This window comes from Salvelinus namaycush, chromosome 15 (assembly GCF_016432855.1).
Source record: "Salvelinus namaycush isolate Seneca chromosome 15, SaNama_1.0, whole genome shotgun sequence".
NCBI classification, from domain to species: domain Eukaryota; kingdom Metazoa; phylum Chordata; class Actinopteri; order Salmoniformes; family Salmonidae; genus Salvelinus; species Salvelinus namaycush.
Genome location: NC_052321.1, coordinates 27,721,840 through 27,748,881, shown reverse-complemented (window position 1 = coordinate 27,748,881; position 27,042 = coordinate 27,721,840). Strand labels below are relative to the sequence as shown.

The window sequence follows — 27,042 nt, the reverse complement described above, 5'->3', positions numbered from 1 at the left end:
AGAGCGGAAGGGAGAGACCCAAAACCTTCATATGAACCACCTAAAAAGTATTGTTTATTATTGTCAGTCTGCTTTAAAGACCAAAATAGAAATGTTGGTCTAAAGTAGTTCCAACCTAATTTTAATATTCAGTGCTTGTGCGGCGACCATTTTGACAAGCTTTGATCTTGCTGTCAGACGGACTAACTAGTTCATTGAGACCAAGTATAAACCTCCATGAGGATGAATAGCCTCAGGCCTTGTATCAGAGCAGGAGCCTTATGGATTCTGCCGGTTAGGCTACTACATCTTTAGCCAATGGAAACGATGTGTGCTCAAAGAATGTCAGTGGATACCACAACAAATAGGTCTAGTGATACGAAATATACATGGATAGGGTCAGCTGTGTTGATTAAATTGGCAGACATTGCTCTAAACCTAGAGATTCTGGCCTTACCTAGCCTTGGCTCACTAAAGTCTTAGTCCGGGATTCAATCCGATCGCGGGTCAAAGGCATTGCGGCTTTTAAAGGCAATGATTCCGCATTCGCAAAGATCCCATTTACAGTAAACGCTGCGTATGTCGGCTCAATCGGAAAAGCCGCAATGCCTATAACCCGAGATCGTATTGAATTGCGACCTTAGTATTAGGAGTTCATGTACGGTCCTCTTCTGTTTTAAAACTGAATGGTTTTCTCCTGTTTCCTGCCAACTGAACACAGCTCCTTGTTGCATAAAGCAGAGATGAGGAGTGGATGTGACAGCTCTCTCTCTGGAGAGACCATTGCATTATGCAGATCAGCTAAAGCTAGCTACAGCACCAGGACGAGAGGCAGATTAAGCTGCTGCTAAGAACATGCACACTGACTCCACATTCACTCCTTCCATCCTTCCGGTCCAATGACGAGGAAGGAGTAAGCTGGGGAAACTAATTAACACTACTGTATGGGATAAACAATGAACAGGCATAGAGGCCTTCTCTGTTATCACTGCTCAACCAATGGTAGTTTACAGTGACATTAATATACAATACTTTGCCTTTAATCAAACATGTCAAATGCTATAAATACACAGTTTCCCTTCTCTCAGTTAAGTTTTAATAAGATATTGAAATACTGGTTGGTCAGAGAACACGGGTGTAAGTTGAAAGCTCTTCATGACTAAATGGGTCAGTTTGCGTTTTCTCGCTTTCTCGGTCTCTCCTGGGATGGTAGCGCAGAAGGCTGCTTTTGTGAGGAGGGAAACAAGGTCGCCACTTTTATTTTATCGTCAGCCGGTGTAATTCTGTTTGAATCCTCTGCTGTGAAGCTTAGTGGGATATCTATTTATAGGTCCCTACCTCAACTATCTCACACACAGCACTGTGTCTGGGTGACCTCTGACATGGCATGTCCCAGTGCCACGTACTAATACTAATTGGCTTTCTGGTTTGTTGTGGCGGGACACCTGACTAGACAAGATGACAAGTTTTTACTGTGATTTAATCTTTTCCGTATGATCAAAATAACTTTTTTTCTTTTATTCAGTAGTAGTCAATTGTGGAAAATAATATATTTGATCAGTGGTACACATTAGTGACAAAGGAAATTTGGTCCATCTAGCTATTAGTTTTGTGCAATTATTTCCCATCGCCTCAGCAACCAACACTTAATACCCAGCGTTGAGTAGGGGTGTGAAGTACTTAAGTATTTTTGGTACCTGTACTTTACTATTTATATTTTTGACAATTTTTACTTCACTACATTCCTAAAGAAATCATGTACTTTTTACTCCATTTTCCCTGACAATCAAAATGCACTCGTTACATTTGAATGCTTAGCAGAACAGGAACATTTGTTAAATTCATACACTTGTCAAGAGAACACGTGGTCGTCTCTACTGCCTCTGGCGGACTCACTAAACACATTCATCTTTTGTAAATAATGTCTAAGTGTTGGAATATGCCCCTGGCTATCCATACATTTTAAAAACAAGAAAATGCTGCCGTCTGCTTTGCCCCTTTACCCCTAGCTACATGTACATATTACCTCAATGACCTAGACTAACCTGTTCCCCAGCACATTGACTCGGTATCTGTATATACTGTAGCCTCGTTATTTTATTGTGGTACTTTAGTTTATTTAGTAAATATTTTCTTACCTCTATTTTTCTTAAACACGTTGGTTAAGGGTTTGAAAGTAAGCAGTTCACGGTAAGGTCTGCACCTGTTTTAGTCGGTGCATGTCACAAATACATTTTGATTTGATTACATTTATATAAGGATTTTTAAAGCATTTATACTTTTACTTTTGAGACATAAGTATATTTGAGCAATTACATTTCGTTTTGATACTTCAGTAAAAGTATTTGGTTTTAAATATACTTAAGTATTTTACTGGTTGAATTTCACTTTTACTTGAGTAATTTTCTATTAAGGTATCTATACTTTTACTGAAGTATGACAATTGGGTACTTTTTCCACCACTGCCATTGAGTTAGTTTTCATATACTTTTGATTATCCACTTGAAGCCTGCTGCCTTGTTGCTTGCAGCTGATTCTCACGTGTAGGATGAACATTTTAGCGGTTTAAAACGCTATCCCTAGACTGTGGTGTCAAAGGTTTAGGCTTCAGATCTCAACATGAACATTTCCCCTCAGAATGGCGTGATATGATCCTCGGCTCTGAAAGGGCAGGCAATGTGTAGGTGAGGTTGGGACTGTTATCAGCACTATGAGAATAGGGTGTTCTGATTGTATAGGGTTGTTCATGTTACTAGGTGTAATCAACGTCACAAACAACATAATTTTCCATCTCAAGGTTTAATTTTTTTTTTTTTTTAATACATTTAAAAAAAGACACTAGTAAGTCCCAATAACGTAACAGGGTTGAGGTTTTGATAGAATGAAAAGACTGATGTAATGTGGAATGTTGTTCAGGTATGGGCGTGTGAACTACGTGCTGGCCAGGAGGCTGGAGCTGCTCAGAGAGGTGGGTCGTCTGCAGGAGAGTCTGGATGTCCCTGGAGACGTGTCTTACACCTGTGAGACCGCCGGACACTTCTACCTCTACCAGGTCAGTACAGGAGGGATGTGTGGGTTCTGGGTGCGTGCGTATATGGATGTGAACGTGTGTGTGTGTATGCAACTTTCCAGTACAGGGAGGACATATGCATTTCCAGATGAATCAATAATTCCTGATATCCCCACCTGCAAAAATGAAGAATAAAATGCATCTTTAAAATCAAAATTCAAGGGGATAAAGTCTGCTTATCCATGTTGCGCTTGAACATCCCAGTTCAATAAGTGTCCGTATCTATTTTCCTTTCACTTCATATCTGCCTTCGACAGCGAATACCAAAATATTATACCAACCCCTCAGTTATTATAGTCAATCCTCAGTTTATTTCTGTCACCTAAATACTGCATACTGGCTCCAGGATGCATCAGAACAGCCCAGAATAGACAACAGAGCCTTTTTAAACAGAGATGACTACCCAAGGCAACTGTCAACTTAAGAAAACCTGAGATAGCTCATAGAATAGCCTAAATCAAGAAGAGTTCTCACTGGGGAGGCATGCTGTCAGTAAGATGGAACTGGGAGGACGGGAGGCTGGTGAGGGAGACGGTGGTTTAATAGCAGATACCACAGTCATTGTGTCAGACTCAGTATTGTAGTGGGGTTTATGGAACCTATGGTGTATGCCAGACCCCTCACTCATCACATTGAAATCCTCCATGCCAGTCAGGGGGCTCTTCTCTGATTCCTATTGTCATCAAGCTTTTTATTGTCTTTGGACAGACGCAAGCAGAACAGACACCAGCTATCTACACGACTTCATGGACAACTCATCAAAAATATCTCCCATAACATTGTCATAAAGGTTTCTAAATGGTTACACGTCTCTGTGTATAGGCCAGGGCACTCCTGTCAGATGAAGAGTGTTCTCTGTTCCTCCTCATCTGCCCTGTCACCTTACCACTCAGAGACCCTGTAAGGGATTGGACATCAGGAAGTAATGAGCATGAGGAGATGTTCCTGATGGAGAATATCAGGGGTGGCTAATGGTCTCTGTTAATCGTTATGGTCTATTAAAGCAGATGGCCAAGCTATAGCCCCATTTGTAATACTGATTAAATTGCAAGTTGTCCCACAGTTCCCTAAGGCTGTGTTGTTTGTGTTCCTTTGTTTCAAAGTATCACTATATATCACGGTTCCACACGCTCCTGTGACACTCAAGGGAAAAATATAATTTATATTTTATTCTGTTCTGTTCTTTTCCCATTATATTCTCACTAAAATGTGTGATGACTGTGTTTGCGTCCATGTCTGACTGTGCGTGCCTTTTTGTATGTGATGCAACGAGTGTGTTTGAATGAAGAAGCATGCGTTCTCTGTGAATGGGACTCAACTGTTTGTATCTGTATGCATGTGTGCGGCATACCAAAAAGAGCAAGACCTGTAACATCCAGGAGGGGTCTGTCTGGTGTCCTCCCTCTCCCCGCTGTAGGTGATGTCTCGCTGGGAAGAGTACATGAGCAAGGTCCGGTCTAAGCAGGGCTGTCCGGTGGAGGCCGAGGCCGTGGCAGCACACTTCCCCTTCCATAAGTACTTCTCCAACGCCCCCCAGCCTGTGTTCTACGGTCGCTCCTACGAAGAAGACATGGACATTGCAGAGGGCTGCTACCGACACATCAAGAAGATCTTTACCCAGCTGGAGGTAGGGCAGGCCACACACACACGCATCACGTAGAGGCGCACACACCCACGTCACATGTTTATCTAGATGAAGGCACATGCTCAACACGCCAAGAAGCTCCTCACTCTGTCACAGGTCAACATGTCACACACACAAGCTCTTGAACACACACATCTTCACCCCAGTCAGTGGTAGGTGTGTAACACACACACCATGTCAGCAGATTGGCTGTTCCTCATGGGTCATTAGCCAGCTGTGTGTGTGGGCAGGTGGGAGCTGGAACACATTCACTGAACACATGATTGTGTTTACCCCACTGGCTCCATAACAGGTCTGCCTGGGCTCACTGGTGATTGGTCCGATTCTGATCCTCTCTCTCTATGGACATCCTACTCTTTAAGGAAGTAGCATTGCAGGCACAGTTACATCACATTGAATCAGATTTCAACAGCTGTTTCTGTTGTGATATTAGGAGTTTGTAATATGATGCGGTTGGATAGATGCTGCAATTCTTTTCTTTTCCATATTCACCACCATCTTTATCTCCACGTATCTCTCTCTCGGCCTCCCTTTTTCTCCCTCTCCTCACTCTCTCTGTTTGAGTGTGTTCTGTGAGACATGTGTTGGCATTACATGATGACATGTCACCCTGCTACTCCTCCTCCCCCGTTGGCAGTGACACAGGACCCACTGCATGTCTCCCTAGATGCCACTGGAAGATTACAGGCCCCTGCATTCACTCTGCATTCCCTACACACACACACACACACACACACACACTGAAATCGGACTTCTGTGTACACATACAAACATGCACACCGCTTTGCCATGCACCTCAGCTCAGATACAGCCCCTCCTGGTTGCGCCCAGACTTTATATAGAGATAACAATAACATTAGAGATTTATGGGAGAAACGCGAAGGCCTCGCAGAAGCAATAAAGAAGTTATTCACTGGAGGTAATATCCTAACATGTATGTGTGCCTTGATTTTTATATGGCTTCCCTCGTATCACTGGCCCCATCACATCAGATGGGAGAACCTCACTATGTTCACTCAGCCTCACGCATGATGCTGCTGCTGCAGAGATATCGGTCTGTCTCCCTACTCAGACGTTAGAATCTCCCTCTAGAATCACAGGAGAATGAAAGTGCTCTGTTGCCTGGCTGCCTACCAGGAGTGTTTTAACGATGTTTGTGTATTATGAGGTGCCATCCCAGCAGACGATGCCAACACACACACACAACCGGAACACAGTGTACAGCCGTCTACCGCTTGGGTTTCTCTACATCCAACCTCATGCTGTTTATCCTCTTTCTTCCTCTCTCCTTTCATTCCGCGAATCCTCCCAGGGAGGGAGGAAGAAAGACGGCTTCATTTCACCCTTCAACCGCTGAGGAACCACGGGGGGGTTAAAAATAGCCCTCATTAATATTACATGTTTTGGTCGCATTTAATATTATTGTAAAAATAGTAACTTATCAAATATTTATCTCTCCCAGTTCCCTCTGAGGCTCCACCTCAGCCCCCTAGCCCCTTGACCGCAAATGTGGCCGTCTCAAAATAACCACACTAGCCTACTAGCCCACTCTCATCCTCAGCAGTATAGAGCTATGATATCTCTGCCTGGTCTCTCTCAATTTAAGCGACTCCCTTTCGGTCTCTTTTAGGAAAACACCCCCAATCTTCCTTTTCCCATTCAGAAGAGCCCTGTAATGGAATCTGTTCTGAAGTGCTCGGCTGCTCACTAAGCTTCTATTGAACAGTAACCCATATCCTTAAAATGCTCCCCCTGCCTGCTCCTGAGGATAGAAAGGACTGACAAGGAGTTTGCTGAAAATGAGGATATCCGGTTTTGAGATCTCAAAGATTTCCTAAAAGCATAGCAAGGTCACGTGTAATTACTCTTACATTTTCCTTGTTTTGGTATTTTTTTCAATGGAATCTCTAAGAATCCTATTTTTAGGTAATGGAATGTGACTTCTTTTTATAATTTATATAATATATAATTTAAAATAAATGTACGGCCTTGCATGACCTCCCTGTTGTAGATGACAGCATTTCACATATCTGGACACACAATTGATTATGGTCCTCTATTTTGGCACCAAAGCATTTTTTCTGACATAGATGTTTTGTGTTTATTGAGAGCATTGAGTTAAACCTCCATCCACGGGGATGTGATCGAAGTGTTATATTACCCTTCATTTGTTTTTTACATGCAAGGATAATTGTATTCCATTGTGTCATCTAATGATAAACATCTGCTCACTGTGGTACAGCCCTTTGAACCAGTCATCACTACCTGACTGTTAACTCGAAATGACACAACGACAAGGTTCCAGTTTAACAAAGTTTACTCTACTATATGAACACACTACAAGGTAGCCATTACACTCCAGGCTAGGTCCAACAACGACAAGACTTCCTGCGCATGCGCACTCTTGACTGAGTGATAGCCCCGTAATAACAGAAATATAGGGATACTTAAAACATGAACTTAACACTGACAATGCTGACGATTTACCCTTTAACCCTAACCCCAGCCCTATGAACCACCTTCTTACTAGTGTGTGTGTATGTATGTGTCCATCAGGAGTTCCGGGCCTTTGAGCTGCTGAGGAGTGGACTGGACCGTTCCAAGTACCTGCTGGTGAAGGAGGCTAAGATCATCGCTATGACCTGCACCCACGCTGCTCTCAAACGCCATGACCTGGTAGAGCTGGGCTTCAAGGTCAGACAAACACTACACACCCTATGATCACACACACAACTCGGGTCAGAGGCAACTTGTCACTTACACAAATGTTCTTGTGTTTTCAGTATGACAACATCCTGATGGAGGAAGCAGCTCAGATCCTGGAGATAGAGACCTTCATCCCTCTCCTGCTGCAGGTAAATTACTACAGCCAGACCCCAAAATCCCACCGGTGCTAAACCCCAATGTTCAGCTCTAAAGCCCTTTTTTAGGTCTATACTTCCCCTGAGAAGAGAACTCCTTGTCACTCAGGATGAATGGGTCCATCCACTGTTAATGGGGTCATCATGCCGGGCCCTAGTAGCTTCAGGTAGCAGATGGCACTAGGGTCTGTTTACAGAGGAGACCATTAAGCCACATCAACCTGGCCAACGACCTCTTAGTCTCTCGCTCCAACCAACGCAAACATCCAAACCCATCATGCCTGCTGTTCAAATCAAATTTTATTTGTCACATACACATGGTTAGCAGATGTTAATGCGAGTGTAGCGAAATGCTTGTGCTTCTAGTTCCGACAATGCAGTAATAACCAACAAGTAATCTAACCTAACAATTCCACAACTACTACCTTATACACACAAGTGTAAAGGGATAAAGAATATGTACATAAAGATATATGAATGAGTGATGGTACAGAACGGCATAGGCAAGATGCAGTAGATGGTATAGAGTACAGTCTATACATATGAGATGAGTAATGTAGGGTATATAAACATAAAGTGGCATAGTTTAAAGTGGCTAGTGATACATGTATTACATAAAGATGGCAAGATGCAGTAGATGATATAGAGTACAGTATATACATATACATATGAGATGAGTAATGTAGGGTATGTAAACATTATATTAAGTGGCATTGTTTAAAGTGGCTAGTGATACATTTTTACATCATTTCCATCAATTCCCATTATTAAAGTGGCTGGAGTGGCTGTTGTAGCATCGCAGGCGGTAACGAGAATCCACATCCCCCACCTTTCATTTTCCTTCCATTGGGTCCCTATCGGTGATTGAATCAGGCTCGACTTATGAGCCTTGGTAATATCAGGTTTGTCTGGGGTCAAGCCCTCATTACTCTCCCTCCTAATCAGCAGAAGCATAGTAAACGCATCAGTGAGGCTCCGCTCTGTCTCTGTCCTACCTCTCCTCTCCTGCATTTCCAGTATTATATACCAGCCAGATAGATGGCGTACAAAGTTCACCACTCAGTTAACAGGCAGAGAGAGGAGAATGGAGAGAAGGAAAGGTGAAGAACAGATGTGTGACGAGGTGCAGGGCTGGTGATGGGCGTTTTTGAAATGCACAATGTTTTCCCTAAGAACACTTTGTGGAGAAGAACTGACCTTGTATCTTTCCTCTCCCGCTCCAGAACCCAGAGGACGGTTACAGCAGGCTGAAGCGTTGGATCATGATAGGAGACCACCACCAGCTGCCCCCCGTCATTAAGAACATGGCCTTCCAGAAGTACTCCAACATGGAGCAGTCCCTGTTCACCCGCTTCGTACGCCTAGGGGTGCCCACCGTTGACCTGGACGCTCAGGGACGTGCCCGCGCCAGGTGGGTTAGGCACACTGGGGACAGGGAATATGGTTAAAACAGAAATGCTGAATACGTTACATATTATTTTAATCTAATCAAACATAAACAAGTCTGAACATGCAAAAAGTCATTTGAAGTTTTCATCATCAAACATTTTTGGTTTAGTGTGTGTGTGTGTGTGCCATCTCTTAATCCTCTTAAACGTAAGACGAGACAAAAATAACTAGTCTGTTAGCCAGGAGGGTTTAATTGGTTATGTCCGTAAACCAATAGGTTCTAAGTAGCCGCTGATACACGTGAATGGCTCCCTGGCTAATTGGCTTGGCTAATCAGTAGTAGTGCCCTCAGTATGTACTGTATACTAACATGGATGCTAAGCTAGAGTGGTGAATAGTGAATCTCTCTTTATAGGTGCTACACACAGGGTTTGTTTTACATTTTTGCATTATAATTTCAGAAAATGTTGATCATATATCTGGCGCTAAAAGGGAAATGATAGTATTTCACATTATTACTTACCTGCCAGTATTGTGATTGGCTGTGATATTCGCCTTTCTGCTGGGAAAGCTGTTTTGAATTTGTGGCTGGGTTATCTAATGGACATCGCTAATTTCCTGGTTGCGAAAATTCTACACTGTCGCTCAATTTCAGGTAATGTGAGAAAACAAGCACGGAATAGTGTACGCAATCACTGTACCATCTAAATCACAAACAAATATTTTTTCAACAACAATGTAGCTTTTACAGCTGTTTGAAGCTGCTTCAAGCTGTAAAACAATATTTTTTTTGTTCAAAATATATTTGTTTGTGATTTAGATGGTACAGTGATTCCGTACACTATTCCGTGCTTGTTTTCTCACAAACTGAAATGGAGCGAACATTGCATTTTTGCAGCTAGGAAATGACTGAGCGGTTTCCACTAGATAACCCAGCCACAAAGTCAGAACAGCTTTCCCAGTTTGACAACAGATTCCGCTCTGGCAGGAGAAATCCAAAGGCCAATATCACGGCCAGTCACAACACTGGCGGGTAAGTAATACTGTGAAACACTATCATTCCACTATCTGTGGCAGATAAATTCTGGCCATTTTCTGAAATTACAATGTAAACATTCTACAAAATCCTGTGTGTAGCAGCTTTTCAATACTAACGTGTCATTCTCTAACCATATGAATGAATGTTAACATGGTACTCCATCTCTCCTCCAGTCTGTGTAACCTGTATAACTGGCGCTATAAGCAGCTGGGGAACCTGCCCCACGTACAGCTCTTGCCCCAGTTCCAGGCCCCCAACCCTGGCCTGACCTTCGACTTCCAGCTAGTCAACGTGGAGGACTTCAACGGAGTGGGAGAGTCCGAGCCCAACCCTTACTTCTACCAGGTTAATAATGCACATTTATACAGGAACAAGCACTTTGCGTACACCCACACACACACTTCACATATACGCACACTCACCACAGTAGTGTTTATTGTTCAAGGATTCATTCATTTTAAACCTTAATGGATTCAGAACAAGTCCAGATGATATGTTCATTACCCGGGCTAGCTCACCGTTAACACTGGAGCCACTCGGGACAGGCTAATGACTCTGTCCTCCAGACTAGCAGTTAGTCTTTCCTTAGAAAGTGGCTTAGGCTGGTGTCTGTGTGTCTCTGTCTCTGTGTGTCTCTGTCTCTGTGTGTGTCTGTGTCTCTGTCTCTCTGTTTCTGTCTGTGTCTCTGTCTCTGTGTCTCTCTGTTTCTGTCTCTGTCTCTCTCTGTGTGTCCCTCTGTGTCTCTGTCTGTGTGTCTCTGTCTGTCTTTCTGTTTCTGTGTGTCTCTGTCTCTATCTGTCTGTGTTTCTCTGTCTCTGTCTGTGTATCTGTCTGTCTGTGCGTCTCTGTTTTTCTGTGTGTCTGTCTCTATGTCTGTGTGTTTCTGTGTCTGTGTGTCTCTGTCTTTGTTTGTGTGTCTCTGTCTCTGTGTGTCTCTGTCTCTGTGTGTCTCTCTCTGTCTGTGTCTCTGTCTGTGTCTCTGTCTGTGTGTGTCTCTGTCTGTCTGTGTCTCTGTCTGTCTGTGTCTCTGTCTGTGTGTGTCTCTGTCTGTCTGTCTGTGTGTGTCTCTGTCTGTGTGTGTCTCTGTCTGTGTGTGTCTCTGTCTGTGTGTGTCTCTGTCTGTGTGTGTCTCTGTCTGTGTGTGTCTCTGTTTGTGTGTGTCGCTCTCTGTCTGTGTCGCTCTCTGTCTGTGTCGCTCTCTGTCTGTGTCGCTCTCTGTCTGTGTCGCTCTCTGTCTGTGTCTGTTTCTGTGTGTCTCTGTCTGTGTGTGTGTGTGTGTGTGTCTGTCTGTCTGTCTGTTTGTGTGTCTCTGTTTGTGTGTGTGTCTCCGTCTCAGGGTTTCCGTTAGGAAAATGTGGCGCCGGACATTTGACTGGCAGCATTTTGATTTACCGGACCCATATGCATTGGATGCGTAATCTGATTAGGGCTTCCACCCACAGTGCTCAGAATGACAAATCAGGTTTAGATTATGGTGATACATTTGAACAGAACATGCAGCGCCGTGCGTCGTCCTTATGGAGTTCTGATGCGCACTTTGAAGTAGGGTTGGGCGGTAGCCAGATGTTCATGCTGCTATACCGTTTCTGTGCCATACCGTTTCTGTGCCATACCTGGGTATAAAAAGGGGGGCTATTTCTGGGGGGACGCACAAAACAATTTAGGCAACAGAGATCTTGACCCAGGAGAGGGTTGAATGTCTCTGCTGTAACCAAGAAGCAAGTTAGCAAAACCAATGTATAGCTGGAGCTCTGAGCTGGATATCATTTATTTGACATCTTATATTTCTTATAGTTATACTTAACCTGTATCCCGCAGACCCTGCACAGTTTCTGGTATCAACGGTATATCAGCCAATAATACTTTGAAGATGTTAGAATAACTGTCCACATTTCCTTTTCCTTAGCCAGAAAGATGAGTAAATAACAGCAAAATTACTAGCCTGTCAATCTACTTTCCCCCATAGTAGAGAAGTTGACCTATTCTATTGGTCAGCTTGTCCGTGCGAGAAAGAAATGGCCTGTTCCAAACCGACTCTGGGACAGTTGTGGGACGATAGATCCCAAATTCATACAACCAAAAAAAACTTAAAAGCAATGAGGCTGATGCAACAGATCAGAACGTTTAGGTTAAAATGTTGATAAACGATTATTTCTTCACATTATAAGCGCACCAACGCACACCAGCACTAGGCTAGGCACAAATGTTCATTCCCTAATGCCATGAGCAGGAAAACACCTTGTCAAAATGGCACCTCCGATGTTAGTGGTTTCATGTGACTGATTAGAAAATAGCAGTTAGAAATCTAGGAAGAGGAGAGATATAAAGATGTAGTCTTACGCTACTGGACAATGACAATGTTGATTTGAAAACCAATAGAACATGAGAGAAATAAGCTTCTGGTTTCAATGGTATATGGAGGTCTTTATTAAAGAATTGTCTCCACGTTTCTATGGTCGGAATCAGATTTTGCCGGGGCTACTTTGAAGCGAGGTAAGACTTGCCTCATAATATGAAGTAAAACGTCCCGGTTTTAAGAGCTGAAGTATATGTTTTTGAAATGCATACTCCCTCCAGGTCATTGCAAAGTGGTGTGTGACGCGCTGAAGCGTGTTTACCGTTGCCTATGTACTTAAATGGCGAATGGGAAGCACGCTTCAATTACCAGTTGCGAAATTAAATAGTAGCTCTTTTTAATCGTGGCCATCAAAACCGTTTTTAACACGTGATTGCTTTTTAAAATTGTTGCGCAATAATTTCCCTTGTTTCAGCTTGTTTCACTCCAGCAGCAACGAACAAGCTGATTGAGTAGCTGTAGCAGCAGCTATATGACAGAGCTGTATCTGTATACTGTGAACGTGATACACTAGGCAATTTAATTATGCAAATGAACCTGTAGACCGATCAGCATGACCGGTCAAATGTTTTTCCTCAACTGGTATTTCCGGCAACGAATAGGCTAAAAAGCATTATTTCACAATGGGATTTTTTCATTCTCCCGGACAAGTGGCCTGCGGCAATTAGATTTATCGTTTTTTCATATTTTGGGGGGGGGGGCTAAAAACCGGCTGTTACTGGCTAACGGAAACCCTGGTATGCGCGTGTGTGCTGAATCTGCCCATTGTTGGTTAAATGAGGAGCATGTGTCTCTCGGTCTGTACATCAGATCACATGAGCTCCTCTCTGTTTTCCTATTGCCACTTTCAGGCGCTTCAAGGAAATGTACCACATCTCATAAATACTCACCCCCCTTAAGCACTCTTGTCCCGAGACCAGAGGGGTAGTGGCCCCCACCACATATACACACACATCAAGAGATTAGAGGGGTGAGTTGGACTCTGGAGAGGCAATAGTGTCAAAGTGTGGTGAATGCCCGTCACAGCTGTTCAAACAGCCCCCTCCCCCCATCACACACTCCAGCTCAAGGCACTCCATTGGGCACTAGCAACAGGAGACCTAGCCAACAGATCTATCCCCCTGTCTCTTTGGCATGGCTCATTTGCTAAAGTACATTTTACGTTAATACTGCAACCCCTCAAGATCATTGTGAGTGCCCCTGCTCTGTACACACACTTGCAATGGGCCATAAAATGAAAATGTTTCCCCTTATTAATCCACATCTCATATAGTTGTAAAATGACACACAAGGTATGGTTGTGATGTACACTAGACCAGTGATTCCCAACCTTTTTTGGATACTGTACCCCGAATTACATTTTGTTCTGTCCTGAAAACCCACAAAGTACCCTGGTGGATTTGACCAGTAGGCCAATGGTCTAATGAGCCTTCTCATGTACCCCAGATTGGGAACCACTGGACTATACTGTATATGGTTTTAGCCTCACTTCATTATTCAATAGATCACTGATGGGAGCTAGAGGAGATTGAAGTCACTGGTCATTGGAAAAGGTTAACATTAGATGGATTACTTTAGCATGTCTGTGTATTTACCAGTCCATTACATTCTCAGTATCTTTCACTCAGCCCTGATTCTACAGTAGTTCAACTGAGAACTTTTAACTCTTTAATTTTCCTAAATGCTAGAACCGCTAAGGCAGTAATTTTGACTGCTCATGAATGAAAAAACATATGAATCTGCCATTTTTAAAGTCATGCCTCCCTCACGGGCTTTTCCTAAATAAGTCTATATACCGTAACATGCTGCTGCTGTTAAAATCTTAATGTCACTAACGGAACGAGTTATAACCAGTTTTATGGTGGCATGTCTTTTTTTAATGGGTTTTCCCCCTATTGCTCATCTTCCTGACAGTTGGGTCTGCTCCGCTCCTTCTCCCGACAGTGTAATGGGCCGTGCCCAGTTGATAATCACCCACATAATTGCCTCAACTGAACCTAAACTATACCAAAACTAATTTCTCACACAAGAACCAATGAAATGACGTATGATGAGTGAAGGGAGCGAACAATGCAAAATTATGTAATCACCAATTGTCATGAAGAACAGAGTGGGCCATTGTATTGGTATATTTGACTTTTTTTTATCTTTCCACCAAATCCAAGCAGTTTTATCAGTCTACTTGGAGTACACAGTGAGAGCTTGCCATTGTAAATTACGCATGAAGACCAAGATGGATGGATGCACATGCTGCGTTTGTGCTGCTATAAGATCTGAATGAAAACTCTGGCGAGAAAGAAACGAATCATGACATTTCTGATTATTCTCCTGATTCTGAGCCTCAGCCTGAATAACCTACACCTCCGAGGCACAAAAAAGCCAGAACAGTGCACACTGAGCAAGTGCCACTTCCAAATGAAACGGTGAGACAGGAGAGAGGAAAGGACTGCACTGTTTTTAGATGGAACAAGCCAGTGACAATGCTACGGGACAATTTATCAGCACAAAATGTCATCAGTGAGACAGCAGGCCCTTCATCTCAAGCAGAACACATCAGCAATGCCCTCACCAGCTTTCATTGTTTATGTGACATGGGCATGTTACAGCATTCAGAGACTTTACTGTGGCTAAGCAAGGAGACCCTGTCTGTTGATGAGCTGGGAAGCATTCATTTCCATCCTGTACCGTGGAGCATTCGGTGGGAAGAGTGTGTATATGGAGAGCTTCTGGTCAGACATGTATGGGATACTTTTCTTTGGAGAAACCATGTCACCGGGTCGCTTCAGAGATCATGCGTTACCTCCATTTTGATGACAAAGAAACAGACAAATTCGCCACAGTATCTGACGTATAAATAGACTATTTTTGACTGCTGTCATATTGACACTTATATTTATTACAATGCCACTATTGCGTTTGTGCTGATTTTCACTATCCAGCACACTTGGTGCTTAAAAAGATGTTTAGACTACTGCTGTTTTCATCGATTGACCGCGCGTCTTGCTGACCGTGCCTTAGACCTTCATAAACACAACCACATTTTTTGGGGAGCGATAGCATATATGAAATGTATTAATTACACTGTTATAATGTTGCAGTCAGAATGACTGCTCATTAGCTTGAAGGGGTGGGGCCCTTGAGGCCCAGCGGTTTTAGTGTTAAGGGGTAGAGGAGTGTGCCACAGCCACATATTCTTTCCTTCCCATCTTCCTTGCTCTCAGGCACATGCCAGTCCTGGGCCGTTACACTCAAACTGAGGCGATGGGCAGAGGCAGCTGTTGCCATGGTTACTGCGATATCTGGAGTTTGGGCACATTAGATCACATTTGTATTAAGCAGTGACATGAGACAGACGGGCACAACTACTGGATACGCCACACGCAAGCACACACACACACAGATGTCTGCTCTGATGGGTGGATATATGTGCCTTACTGCATGTCTGTATCCTAGGGAGTGTCTCTGGGCTTCAAACTGGGGCCCAGAGTATTTCCTGGTCAGATCACATAGTCAGGAAAATCTCCTGGCCTTAGTCATATTAATGGGGTCCATCCAGGTCAGAGGGAACAGAAACAGAGGTATGTTGTTTTGATGAGATTCCATGGCTAGCTGTCTAGCAGAGGCCCAGGCTGGGGAGGGGGAGAGATGCCTCTCAAACCCCACTGTGTGTCACACCAACCACCGCTTGGGCACAGATTTAATATACACACACAATGGTTTACATTACCCTAAAGGACGGATGCTCTCTGGGTACTAAAAGAGTTCGACTTTACTGTGGAAATAAATTTGTATTACGAACATGAACACTTTTGTAATCATCTCACTTTCTCCCCTATGTAATATAGGCCCATTAAAACGAGTAGGGGGAAAACATTCTCATACGCTAGGAAATTGGTTTTTGTATTTGTAATAGTATTTTGTTTAATTTCCTCTGTGTGCAAAACGTGTTATCTAACCTGCCCTCCCCTCCCTCCCTCTAGAATCTGGGTGAGGCAGAGTACTGTGTCGCTCTGTTCATGTACATGCGTCTGTTGGGTTACCCTGCCGACAGGATCAGCATCCTCACCACCTACAATGGACAGAAACACCTCATCAGAGACGTCATCAACCAGCGCTGTGCTGGGAACCCCTTCTTTGGACAGCCCAACAAGGTAAGGTCTCATATACACACACACACACACACACACACACACACACACACACACACACACACACACACACACACACACACACACACACACCAGAGTTGACCGGCAGCATTTTATTTTACTGGACATTTGAGAAATGTACCGGACCCATATGTATTGGGTGCGTAACCTGAGTAGGGCTTTTACCCACTGTGCTCAGAATGACAGAAATCACATGTAGATGATGGTAATTCATCTTAACAGAACATGCAACTCAGAGGAAGCTTTGAAGATGTTAGAATAACTGTCCACATATACTTTTCCTCAGACAAGATGAGGAACAAATAACATCACTAGCCTGTCAATCTACTTTCCCCCATAGTAGAGAAGTTTACCTATTCTATTGGTCAGCTTGTTGAGAAAGAAATTCCAAACAGACTCTGGGACAGTTGTGGGACGATAGATCCCAAATTCATACAAGACATTTGGGGAAAAACCACATTAAAAATGAATGAGGCTGATGCAACGGATCAGAACATTAACTTAAAATGTTGATAAACTATTTCTTCACATAAGCTAAGCAATGTGCACAAGGAAGTAGACCACGCACAAATGTAAGTTCAATAATGCTATTAGCGGGAGAACACCGTTGTCAAAAGTGCACTGCACATGCCAGCAGTTTCATGTGACAGAGATTAAATTATCCCTTATCAATGTTGAAAGATGGGAGATCTAAAGATGCAGCAACTAGCATGGGTTGCTAATATGAATGGGATTGTTCCTTTGGCTACTGAACAATGAAACAAAGTTGTTTTGAAAGCAATAGAACATGAGAAAAATAGGCTACTTTTTTCAATGGCATATGGAAGTCTTTAAAGAGTAATTGCCTCCACATTTATAGAAACTGATTTTGACTAGGCTACTTTGAAGCACGGTACGACATAATCGGAATATTTTACTTAATATTTTCACACAATTAGGTATGTTTTCAAAAATGCGTACCGCCTCCAGCTCATTGCAAAGTCGTGTGACGTGCTGATGCATGCCTACCGTTGCCTATGCACTTGAATGGGAAACGCGCTTCAATTACCAGTTTGAAAAATAAAATAGTAGGTATTTTTTATCGTGGCCATCAAAACAATTTTTGCACGCGATTGCATTTAGAATTGTTGCTTAATGATTGAGCTTCTAAAAGCACGTTTCACTCCAGCAGCAACAGGAGCTGTAGCAGCAGCAGCTCTCACGCTGTCTGACAGATTTTCCTCTCTAACTAGGCTCTGTATCTGTATGCTGTGCGTGTGCGATGAATAAGAATCATAACGACTACCGAAAATACACAGCAATTTAATTCCACAAAATTATGTAAATGTACCTATAGACCGATGAGTATATGCTGTATTTACATCGACTGGTATTTTCATAAATTCATAGGCTAAAAAGCATTATTTTGCAATGGGATTGCAAATTTGCCTATTTTATTTATCAGCTTGAGAAAAAGATCGGCCAAAAAACGGCTTTTACCGGCTAACGGAAACCCGGACACACACACCAAACCATGTAAATACACCGAAACCCATTCTTTGGACAGCCCATGAGGGTAAGGCAACACAGATTTGGACCTTCTCTACATTTTGTTACGTTACAGCTTTGTCTAAAATGACAAAGCAAAAACAGTTTTTTCGGAAAAATTTGCAAGTGTATAAAAAAACATTTAAAAAAACATACCTTATTTACATAAGTATTCAGACCCTTTGCTTTGAGACTCAAAATTGAGCACAGGTGTGTCCTGTTTCCATTGATCATCCTTGATGTTTCTACAACTTCATTGGAGTCTACCTGTGTTAAATTCAATTGATTGGACATGATTTGGAAAGGCACACACCTGTCTATGTAAGGTCCCACAGTGCATGTCAGAGCAAAAACCAAGCCATGATGTTTAAGGAATTGTTTGTAGAGCTCCAATACAGGATTGTGTCAAGGCACAGATCTGGGGAAGGGTAGCAAAACATTTCTGAAGGTCCCCAAGAACACAGTGGCCTCCATCATTCTTAAAATGGAAGAAGTTTGGAACCACCAAGACTCTTCCTAGAGCTGGCCGCCCAGCCAAACTGAGCAATCGAGGGAGAAGGGCCTTGGTCAGGGAGGTGACTAATAAGCCGATGGTCACTCTGACAGAGCTCCAGAGTTCCACTGTGGGGGGGCCTTCCAGAAGGACAACCATCTCTGCAGCACTCCACCAATCAGGCCTTTATGATAGAGTGGCCAACAGAAGCCCCCCAGTATAAGGCACACGACAGCCCACTTGGGGTTTGCCAAAAGGCATCTAAAGGACTCTCAGACCATGAGAAACAAGATTCTCTGGTCTGGTGAAACCAAGATTGAACTCTTTGGCCTGAATGCTGAGTGTCACGTCTGGAAGAAACCTGGCACCATCCCTACAGTGAAGCTTGGTGGTGGCAGCATCATGCTGTGGGGATGTTTTTCAACGGCAGGGACTGGGAGACTAGTCAGGATCGAGGGAAAGCTGAACGGAGCAAAGTACAGAAAGATCCTTGACGAAAACCTGCTCCAGAGCGCTCAGACCGGGGCGAAGGTTCTCCTTCCAACAGGACAACGACCCTAAGCACACAGCCAAGACAACGCAGATTATTATTTATTTTTTAAGTCAAGGGATCTGAATACTTTCCGAATGCACTGTACATGACTCTAAGCATGATGGGATGTTAATTTCATAATGAACTTTGGAACCACACCTGTGTGCATGCACCTGCTTTCAATATACTTCATCCCTAATTTAATCAAGTGTTTCCTTTATTTAGTCAGTTAACTGAAACTGCCACTGATTAGCCAGATAGTGTTCCAACCGGGGCTGAAGCCGTCCCTTGTTAGAGGTGAATGATGAAAATCTGCAGTGTTGTGCTATGCACCTCAAGGCCCTGGGTTTGAATAGCTCTATATTCCACTGTGGACCACAGTACAGTGAGTCTTAGGAACTGTTCACATACATATGCATCGGTAGCAAGTTTAACATATCTCAAATTTTTAGCATACTATGCATTTTTAAGGACTTGTTGTAGTTACTGGGGAAATGTTAAAGTGCTCTCTTTAAATACTTTATTTAAAAAATATATATACATTTAACTAGGTGAGTCATTTGAGAACAAATTATTATTTACAATGACTGCCTACACCGGCCAAACCCGGACTTTAGAATGGTAACGAATAGATATTTTTATAAACACTAAAGCCGTTTCCTGTGTTTAACCTACTACTTTAACTGGGTGACGGGGTCATTTGATTAATGCACAAACGCTAAATCGAGTTTGATTAATGCAAACTCGATTTAGAGCGATCGCGCTCATATACACATCCATAGGCGGGTCAGGGCTAATTTAGATTGACATTGATAGAACCCGTAACAAAAGCGATAAGGTTAATCAGTCCACCTAGTTATTCACTACGACGCTGTGTAGGGAGGGATGAAGGGAGAGGGAGAATGACAGGTGGAGGGATGTTAGGAGCCTGCACTGAAATCAATCTCCCCTTCTCTCCCGGTGGGTTAATTTTCTGAAAGCAGTGGTAGGGCGCTGCTACACACAGGGACACTCATACAGATGGACTCAGAGTTTGGAAGATGGTTTATAACCATAAAGATGGTTATAATTCTCTACCATTGCCACCTCTGTGTGGGTCGCTGACCTCTCACTACCCCCAGCATAGCCCTGGGAACCCACTCAACCAAGTGAAAGATGGAACAATTAGGCATGGGCAATTCCCCGGAAACAGTTTCACGGAGACTCAGATTTTTCGCTTTAAAATGTATGTCAAACAAAAAACATTGGTTGCTAAATAAATCAACCATACAACTATATGTACAAGAACTACTTTTAACAATTTCCACAGAACATTTTACATAAAAAAAACAGCTACTTGAAGAACAGTGCAGATGCCGGATTGGTGTCATCATTCTATTACCAACATTTGCATCTGCACTGTTCAAGTAAAAAATACATCATGTTCTGTGGAAATTGTTCAAAGTTGTCCTTGTACCTATGGTTGTATGAGTCAGTGTCACTCTGTTACCGTGGAATTTCCTGCTTACGGTCTTCAGTAGTTACCTACAGGCACATGAACAAGAGGGAAGAAGGGGAGAGCAGAGCGAGACCAGAGATACAACAATGAATATTTGAATCAGGTGACCATCTGCTGAGATTCAGTATGACAGTAATGAGAAAGAGAGCAAGTGTTTTTTTTCTTTCTGGTCGGTGTCTTCTGTCAGGGATTCTAGTGTGTGTGTGTGTGTGTGTACACACTAGAACAGATCCCACTACCCTTGGATGTGTGCCTGGCTGCTTGCCATGAAGTCATGACCTCTGCAATTCCCTCCCTGGAAGATTTCACATAAATAACTTAACACAATGCAAAAGCCCTGGGGAAATCTATCTAGCCCCCTCTCTCTCTCTCCCAGAGCTAAAAATAAAATGTTTCAGCCGTTGCTCTGCGCTGGAAAATATGGTGAAGCATTTTGGCTGAAATTGCACAGCATATTTTCCCCCTTCAGTTTCCACTAGGCTATGCCATTGGGTGGGTGGGTGTTGTGGGGTAACAGTAGGCCGGTACGTGGGTGGGAGGTCCTGAGAGCGACTGGCCATAGTGTCTGAACAGACACATCTCGAAGTCTCACGCTGTGGTAAAAGTGACATTGTTGCTTCTGGTGCTGCACCTGTTCTTTATAGCAACAGGGAGATCTAAATAAATTTTGGTCCACTTCCTGGTTTTTCTACCTCCCTCTTTCCCTGGCCTTCCTTTCTCCCATAAGGGGACTCGGGGGGTTTGGCTTATGGGACTCCCAAGTCAATGAATAGTGCATTAGACCAAAAGAAAAGACTACGATAGGATGATTTATTTAATGCTGTTTCTGTTCTGAAGCTCTATGGCTCTTCCATTCTCCTGAGTGGATCAATACGCCAGAGGGAAGAGAAGAGACCAGTCTCTTGCTACTGGGATACCCATCTAGCATTCTTCACCACCTAGACCCTTCGTCAACATGAATGGTTCACTGGTAAGGTCTTGAACTGTCTGCAATGCGCAAAGCGTAGGTTGATGGATGAGGGGTTTGATTGAGACAGCCTGGGTCTAGCTATATAAACTGAAGTCGTCATTAACTACTTTATTGAACAGCTCAACCTATTAGATACTGTATGCAACACTATTGCGTAAGGCTGACAATAAAGCCTCCCAAAATCAGCTTGTTTCCTCACTGCAAGGAAAAGGAATTCTTTGAAATGTGCTTCTTATAAGGACAGGATTGCCGGGGATAAAGCAACTCGCCTGACACGCGATTCCTCGGCTTCAGAAATACCGGCTATTTCCCTCCTTTAACAGCCATAAATTGTGTGTGTGTTGTCACCCTGAGTCTGTGAGGGCCAGGTAAGCAGCCTGGGTACTGTAGGTAAACACCCTGGGCTGGGCCCCTCTAAACCGTATTACACCCCCCCTGCCTCCATGTGGCCCAGCATGATTACAGCAGGAACAACACACAGCATTCCCGCCTCCGTAAGAAGATCCGCTGCTCTCTGGATTTTTAGGGTGGGAGCTCAGCTCACACTCTCGCTCGTAAACATCGGAACTAAATCCGGCCATCCTCAACACACACATGCACTCATTCACTAATCTACTGCAGAACACACCAGCCACCGCAGCGCTAGCACTTTGCAGGTTGTTTCAAGTTTTAATGTCACATGCACAGGTACAGTAAGATGCCTTTCTTGCCAGCTCTAACCTCAATAATGTAATACTAAAAATAACAAGGTAGAACAAAAACACACAATATATAAACATAAGAAATAAGAACATGATAAAGTAAGTAAGCACACTATATACAGGGTCAGTTCCAGTACCACATTTACAATGTGCAGGGGGGGTACTGGATCGATAGAGGTAGATATGTATGGGGTAAGGTGACTAGGCATCAGGATGTATGATAAACAGGGTAGCAGCAGTGTATATGATGAGTGAGTGTGTAGAGTCAGTATGTGTGTATGAGGAAATGGAGTGAGTGTTTGAATGTGTGTTGGAGTATCAGTGTGCTTAGTGTGTAGGGCCCTGTGACTGTGCATAGAGACATACATAAGAATAAAATAGAAAGGTCAACTCAGTCTGTGTATCTATTTAGTGGTCTTATGGCATGGGGATGAAAGCTGTTCAGGAGCCTGTTAGTGTCAGACTTGATGCACCGGTACCGCTTGCCATGTGGAAGCAGAGAGAGAACAGTCCATGGCTTGAGTGGTTGGAGTCTTTAATGATTTTCCGGTTTCTTCCTTTCACACCACCTGACACCACCCTGTGTAGCACCATGCGATCGAGGGCGGTGCTATTGCCATACCAAGGTGTGATGCAGCCAGTCAAGATTCTCTTAATGGTGCAGCTGTGGAACTTTTTGAGGATTTAAGGGCCCATGCCAAACCTTTTCAACCTCCTGAGGGGGAAAAAGTACTGTTGCGCCTCCTTCACGACTGTGCACATGTTTGGACCACTAAGTGATTTGGACACCAAGGAACTTGAGGCTCCCGGCCCGCTCCACTGCAGCCCCGCTGATGTGGATTGGGGCGTGCCCCCCCCCCCCCCCCCCCCCCCTGTTTCCTGTGGTCTCCTTAGTCTTACTGACGTTGAGGGAGAGGTTGTTGTTCCGGTCCCACACTGCCAGGTCACTGACCTCCTCCCTGTAGGCTGTCTCATCGTCGCCGGTGATTAGGCCTACCACCTTCGTGTCGTCAGCAAACTTGATGATGGCGTTGGAGTCATGTGTGACCACGCAGTCGTGGCTGTACAGAGAGTACAGGAGGGGACTAGGCACACACCCCTGTGGGGCCCCCGTGTTGAGGGTCAGCGTGTTGGAGGTGATGTTGCCTACCCACACCACCTGGGGTTGGCCCGTCAGGAATTCCAGGTTGCAGGTGTTCAGTCCCAGGGTCCTGAGCTTGGTGACGAGCTTGGAGTTGAATGCTGAGCTGTAGTCAATGAACAGCATTCTCACAGGCATTCCTCTTATCTAGGTGAGTGAGGGCAGTGTGGAGTGCAATTGAGATTGTCGCCTATGGATCTGCTGGGGCGGTATGCAAATTGGACTGGGTCTAGTGTGTCTGGGATGATGGAGTTGATGTGTGCCGTAACCAGCCTTTCAAAGCACTTCATGATCACATATGTGAGTGCTACAGGGCGGTAGTCATTGTGGCATGAAGCCACAATGAAGCCAAGAGTTCTTGGGATCAGGAATGATGGTGGACATCTTACCGTGGGGATTACAGACTGAGACAAGTGGAGGTTGAAAATTACTGTGGATATACCTGCCAGCTGTTCTGAGAACGCACCCTGGAATACCATCGGGCCCGCGGCCTTGCGGGTATTGGCCTGATTTAAAGACGTGTGTTAAATAATGGATGTGTGTGTTCCTCTTTAGGTGACGACGGTGGACAGGTTTCAGGGTCAGCAGAATGACTACATCATCCTGTCACTGGTCCGCACCAGAGCTGTGGGACATCTGAGGTAGGCACTTTACCACACAACACACACTTTAACACATGCAGAAATCCACCACACCAGTCACTTTACCCCCCAGAGGAGCTTATTTATTTCTTTATTTTATTTTTTTAAATAGGTCTTTTTAAAGAGTCTCTTGGTATGAATAAATGTGGAGTTTTCTAAAAGTTGGTTAGGTCTTTGCAGACTTATTTCTCATGTCACGCACAGGGTGGATGAAGTCAGCTTTTGAGGAGGTAAAAAAAGGAGAGCGTGCAGCCGCACTAACCATTTTTTGTTAAGTTCAGCTGCAGCATTGTGTGAAGATGATTGGGGTGAGAGTATCGAACAAAGAGCAGCTTTACCATCAAAGGCTTTTTGTAAAACAGCCTATTACAGGTTCAGAGAGCCCTGTTGGTAACCACTCGCCTGTGTTAAGTTGTCTTTTTCTGCTCTATCTCGAACTCTTTCTTTCTTACCATCTTTGTCAGTCTCCCTGTCTCTATCCCTCTCTTACTCTTTCGCTTCCCTTTTCACGTCTACTTTTACTCTTGTTCTCTTACTGTTTCTCTGTCTCCCTCTCTTCCTTTCTCTCTCCATCCCTCTCTTCCTTTCTCTCTCCATCCCTCTCTTCCTTTCTCTCTCCATCCCTCTCTTCCTTTCTCTCTCCATCCCTCTCTTCCTTTCTCTCTCCATCCCTCTCTTTCTTTCTCTCTCCATCCCTCTCTTTCTTTCTCTCTCCATCCCTCTTTCTTTCTCTCTCCATCCCTCTCTTTCTTTCTCTCTCCATCCCTCTCTTTCTTTCTCTCTCCATCCCTCTCTCTCTTTCTCTCTCCATCCCTCTCTCTCTTTCTCTCTCCATCCCTCTCTCTCTTTCTCTCTCCATCTCTCTCTTTCTTTCTTTCTCCCTCTCTCTCTTTCTTTCTCTCTCCATCCCTCTCTTTCTTTCTCTCTCCATCCCTCTCTTTCTTTCTCTCTCCACCCCTCTCTTTCTTTCTTTCTCTCTCCACCCCTCTCTTTCTTTCTCTCTCCACCCCTCTCTTTCTTTCTCTCTCCACCCCTCCTCTCTTTCTCTCCTCTCTTTCTCTCCTCTCTTTCTCTCCTTCCTTTTTCTCTCCCTCCCTCTGTCCTCCTCTCGCTCTCTCTGAATTGATACCTAGTGAAAACACCTTTCATTTCCAGGCTGCTGTGAGATACCGACGAGCCCCTCTTCCTTAATACGCTGCATATTAAACACCAGGCAAAACACTGCCACAGTATTTTAGTTCTCTGTACCAGGCCATGCGTACACATACTCTCCCTCTGCTTGTGATATATAGTGGTGGGTGTGCTGGTGTAATGTGTTTTTATGGATGAAGGCCTACCCCATTGGAGCCACGACACGGCCGACCGAAATTGAAGTCTCCAAATGGAGCTTTGGCTGGATGAATAAGCCATCCTCTCTTTTGAAGCCTCTTCTAGTTTAGCAGCAAGTGTATAAATCCAGGGCCAAAAAACCACTTAAACTCCCTTTTCTCTGTGTGTCTGATAAAGGAGTAGATTGATGGGCTGGTGATGAAGTGGTGCGTGTGAGCCAGGGAGAGTCGCCAGTTTGTCATGTTGTCGGCACCCAGGCATGCACTCCTCTCGCCTATCTCCCATTTAATCTTGTCTCACACAGGAGATTACACACTTCTGCCTAATTCCCATTTCATTCTCTGTCTCTTTATATGTGGAGTGGGTTTTAAAACACCTCTATTATGACCTAGAGTTATCTACTGAAGGGGAGAGGAAATGCTGTGTTGTAACTGCAAGACATGAGCGTTTCATCAATGCGACATTGCAAGTGTTCTTTTTGAATGGCTGTCTACTTTATACTATGATAGACATTAAACCACTGTTGAACATGCCCCTATGAATTCTCAAACGACCACTTCAATTACAACATTGCCTACTTGTCTGTTTTGAGTATAGAAATACATCAAGCTAGAGAGGATCTCTGTGACTGATTGTGCTAACTTAATTCATATATTGGTGGCCTTTCTGAATGGGTGGGAAAGCAGTGATTCATGGGAAATTCCCCCTGCTGTCTCTCCCACGCTGCGGTATTGCCTCGCTTCACTCTGCTCATAGCAGCCCGCTGCCATGCAACTGACCGTATGACAAGCTGACCCCTCGATCTGACAGTCTAGGAGAAGCCCTCCCACTGAGAGACACACTGGGACACATACATAGACAGACGCACTTTGACAGGATCACACGCACGCATGTACTGGGACACACACACACACACACACACACACCGGGTCAGACGCAGACACACTCTGACAGGTGCACAACAGCACACATGTGGAGGTATACACAAATGTTCACAGAAACACACACACACCAGAGAGTAGACATGCAGGGAGACCGACACACCTCGACAGGCACAGACAGACTCACTGCCCCTCTACGTGGCTGCTTATGTCAAGGAACCACCCAGGTGGGCGTCCCCTACCCTGCTTCTGATTGGCTCCTCTCTTGTCAGGCTCTTTGCTGATTGGAGCGCTGCTCTTGTGGTTTGTTTCTGTGGCAGTGATGTGTTTTTAGGTAGCTTTTCCATGGTCCACATTCTTGACTTGTTGTTGCCTTGTTAATAAAAGAGATTACTACACACACACACTAGTACGCTCACACACACGTCGACACACAGTTTAACACAGCACACCATACGAACACACAAGTGTAGAGTCATCTCGTGGTCTACTTGTGTTCATTCCACGTCTTGTCGTTTGTGTAGCGCTTTTGCACACGGAGACAAAGGTTTTCACCAGAGCTCCTTGAATAAGCCAGAGCAATCTTCTTCCTTCCCACGCAAAAGCCTTCACCTCGGCCCATGTTGACAGGATCCGCATTAGTGGAGCTGGAGAAGGTATTACAGTCAGCTGTTATACAGTCATTAGATTTTTCTACCTGTAACTTGGACTGGAACTACCTGCCTTTGTCTTGGTTGAACTACTGCCTCGCTAAGGTCTGACTACAATAGATAAACCTGCTGTTGTAACATAATGGTTAACCAGCAGCCCATTGTGAACAT

At 44.1% G+C, this 27,042-nt stretch overlaps 1 protein-coding gene across 2 annotated transcripts in view; it reads left to right on the top strand.

Annotated features, from left to right (window-relative positions):
• The window catches only part of aqr (aquarius intron-binding spliceosomal factor), a 58,849-nt gene that overhangs the window by 26,908 nt on the left and 4,899 nt on the right, over positions 1-27,042 (top strand). For both annotated transcript variants that reach the window (XM_039009687.1, XM_039009686.1), the window contains exons 25-32: positions 2,896-3,031; positions 4,467-4,676; positions 7,251-7,388; positions 7,478-7,549; positions 8,779-8,966; positions 10,157-10,328; positions 16,320-16,490; positions 23,926-24,011. In XM_039009687.1, coding sequence (XP_038865615.1) covers positions 2,896-3,031; positions 4,467-4,676; positions 7,251-7,388; positions 7,478-7,549; positions 8,779-8,966; positions 10,157-10,328; positions 16,320-16,490; positions 23,926-24,011 — 1,173 coding nt within the window. The remainder of the gene's footprint in view (positions 1-2,895; positions 3,032-4,466; positions 4,677-7,250; positions 7,389-7,477; positions 7,550-8,778; positions 8,967-10,156; positions 10,329-16,319; positions 16,491-23,925; positions 24,012-27,042) is intronic.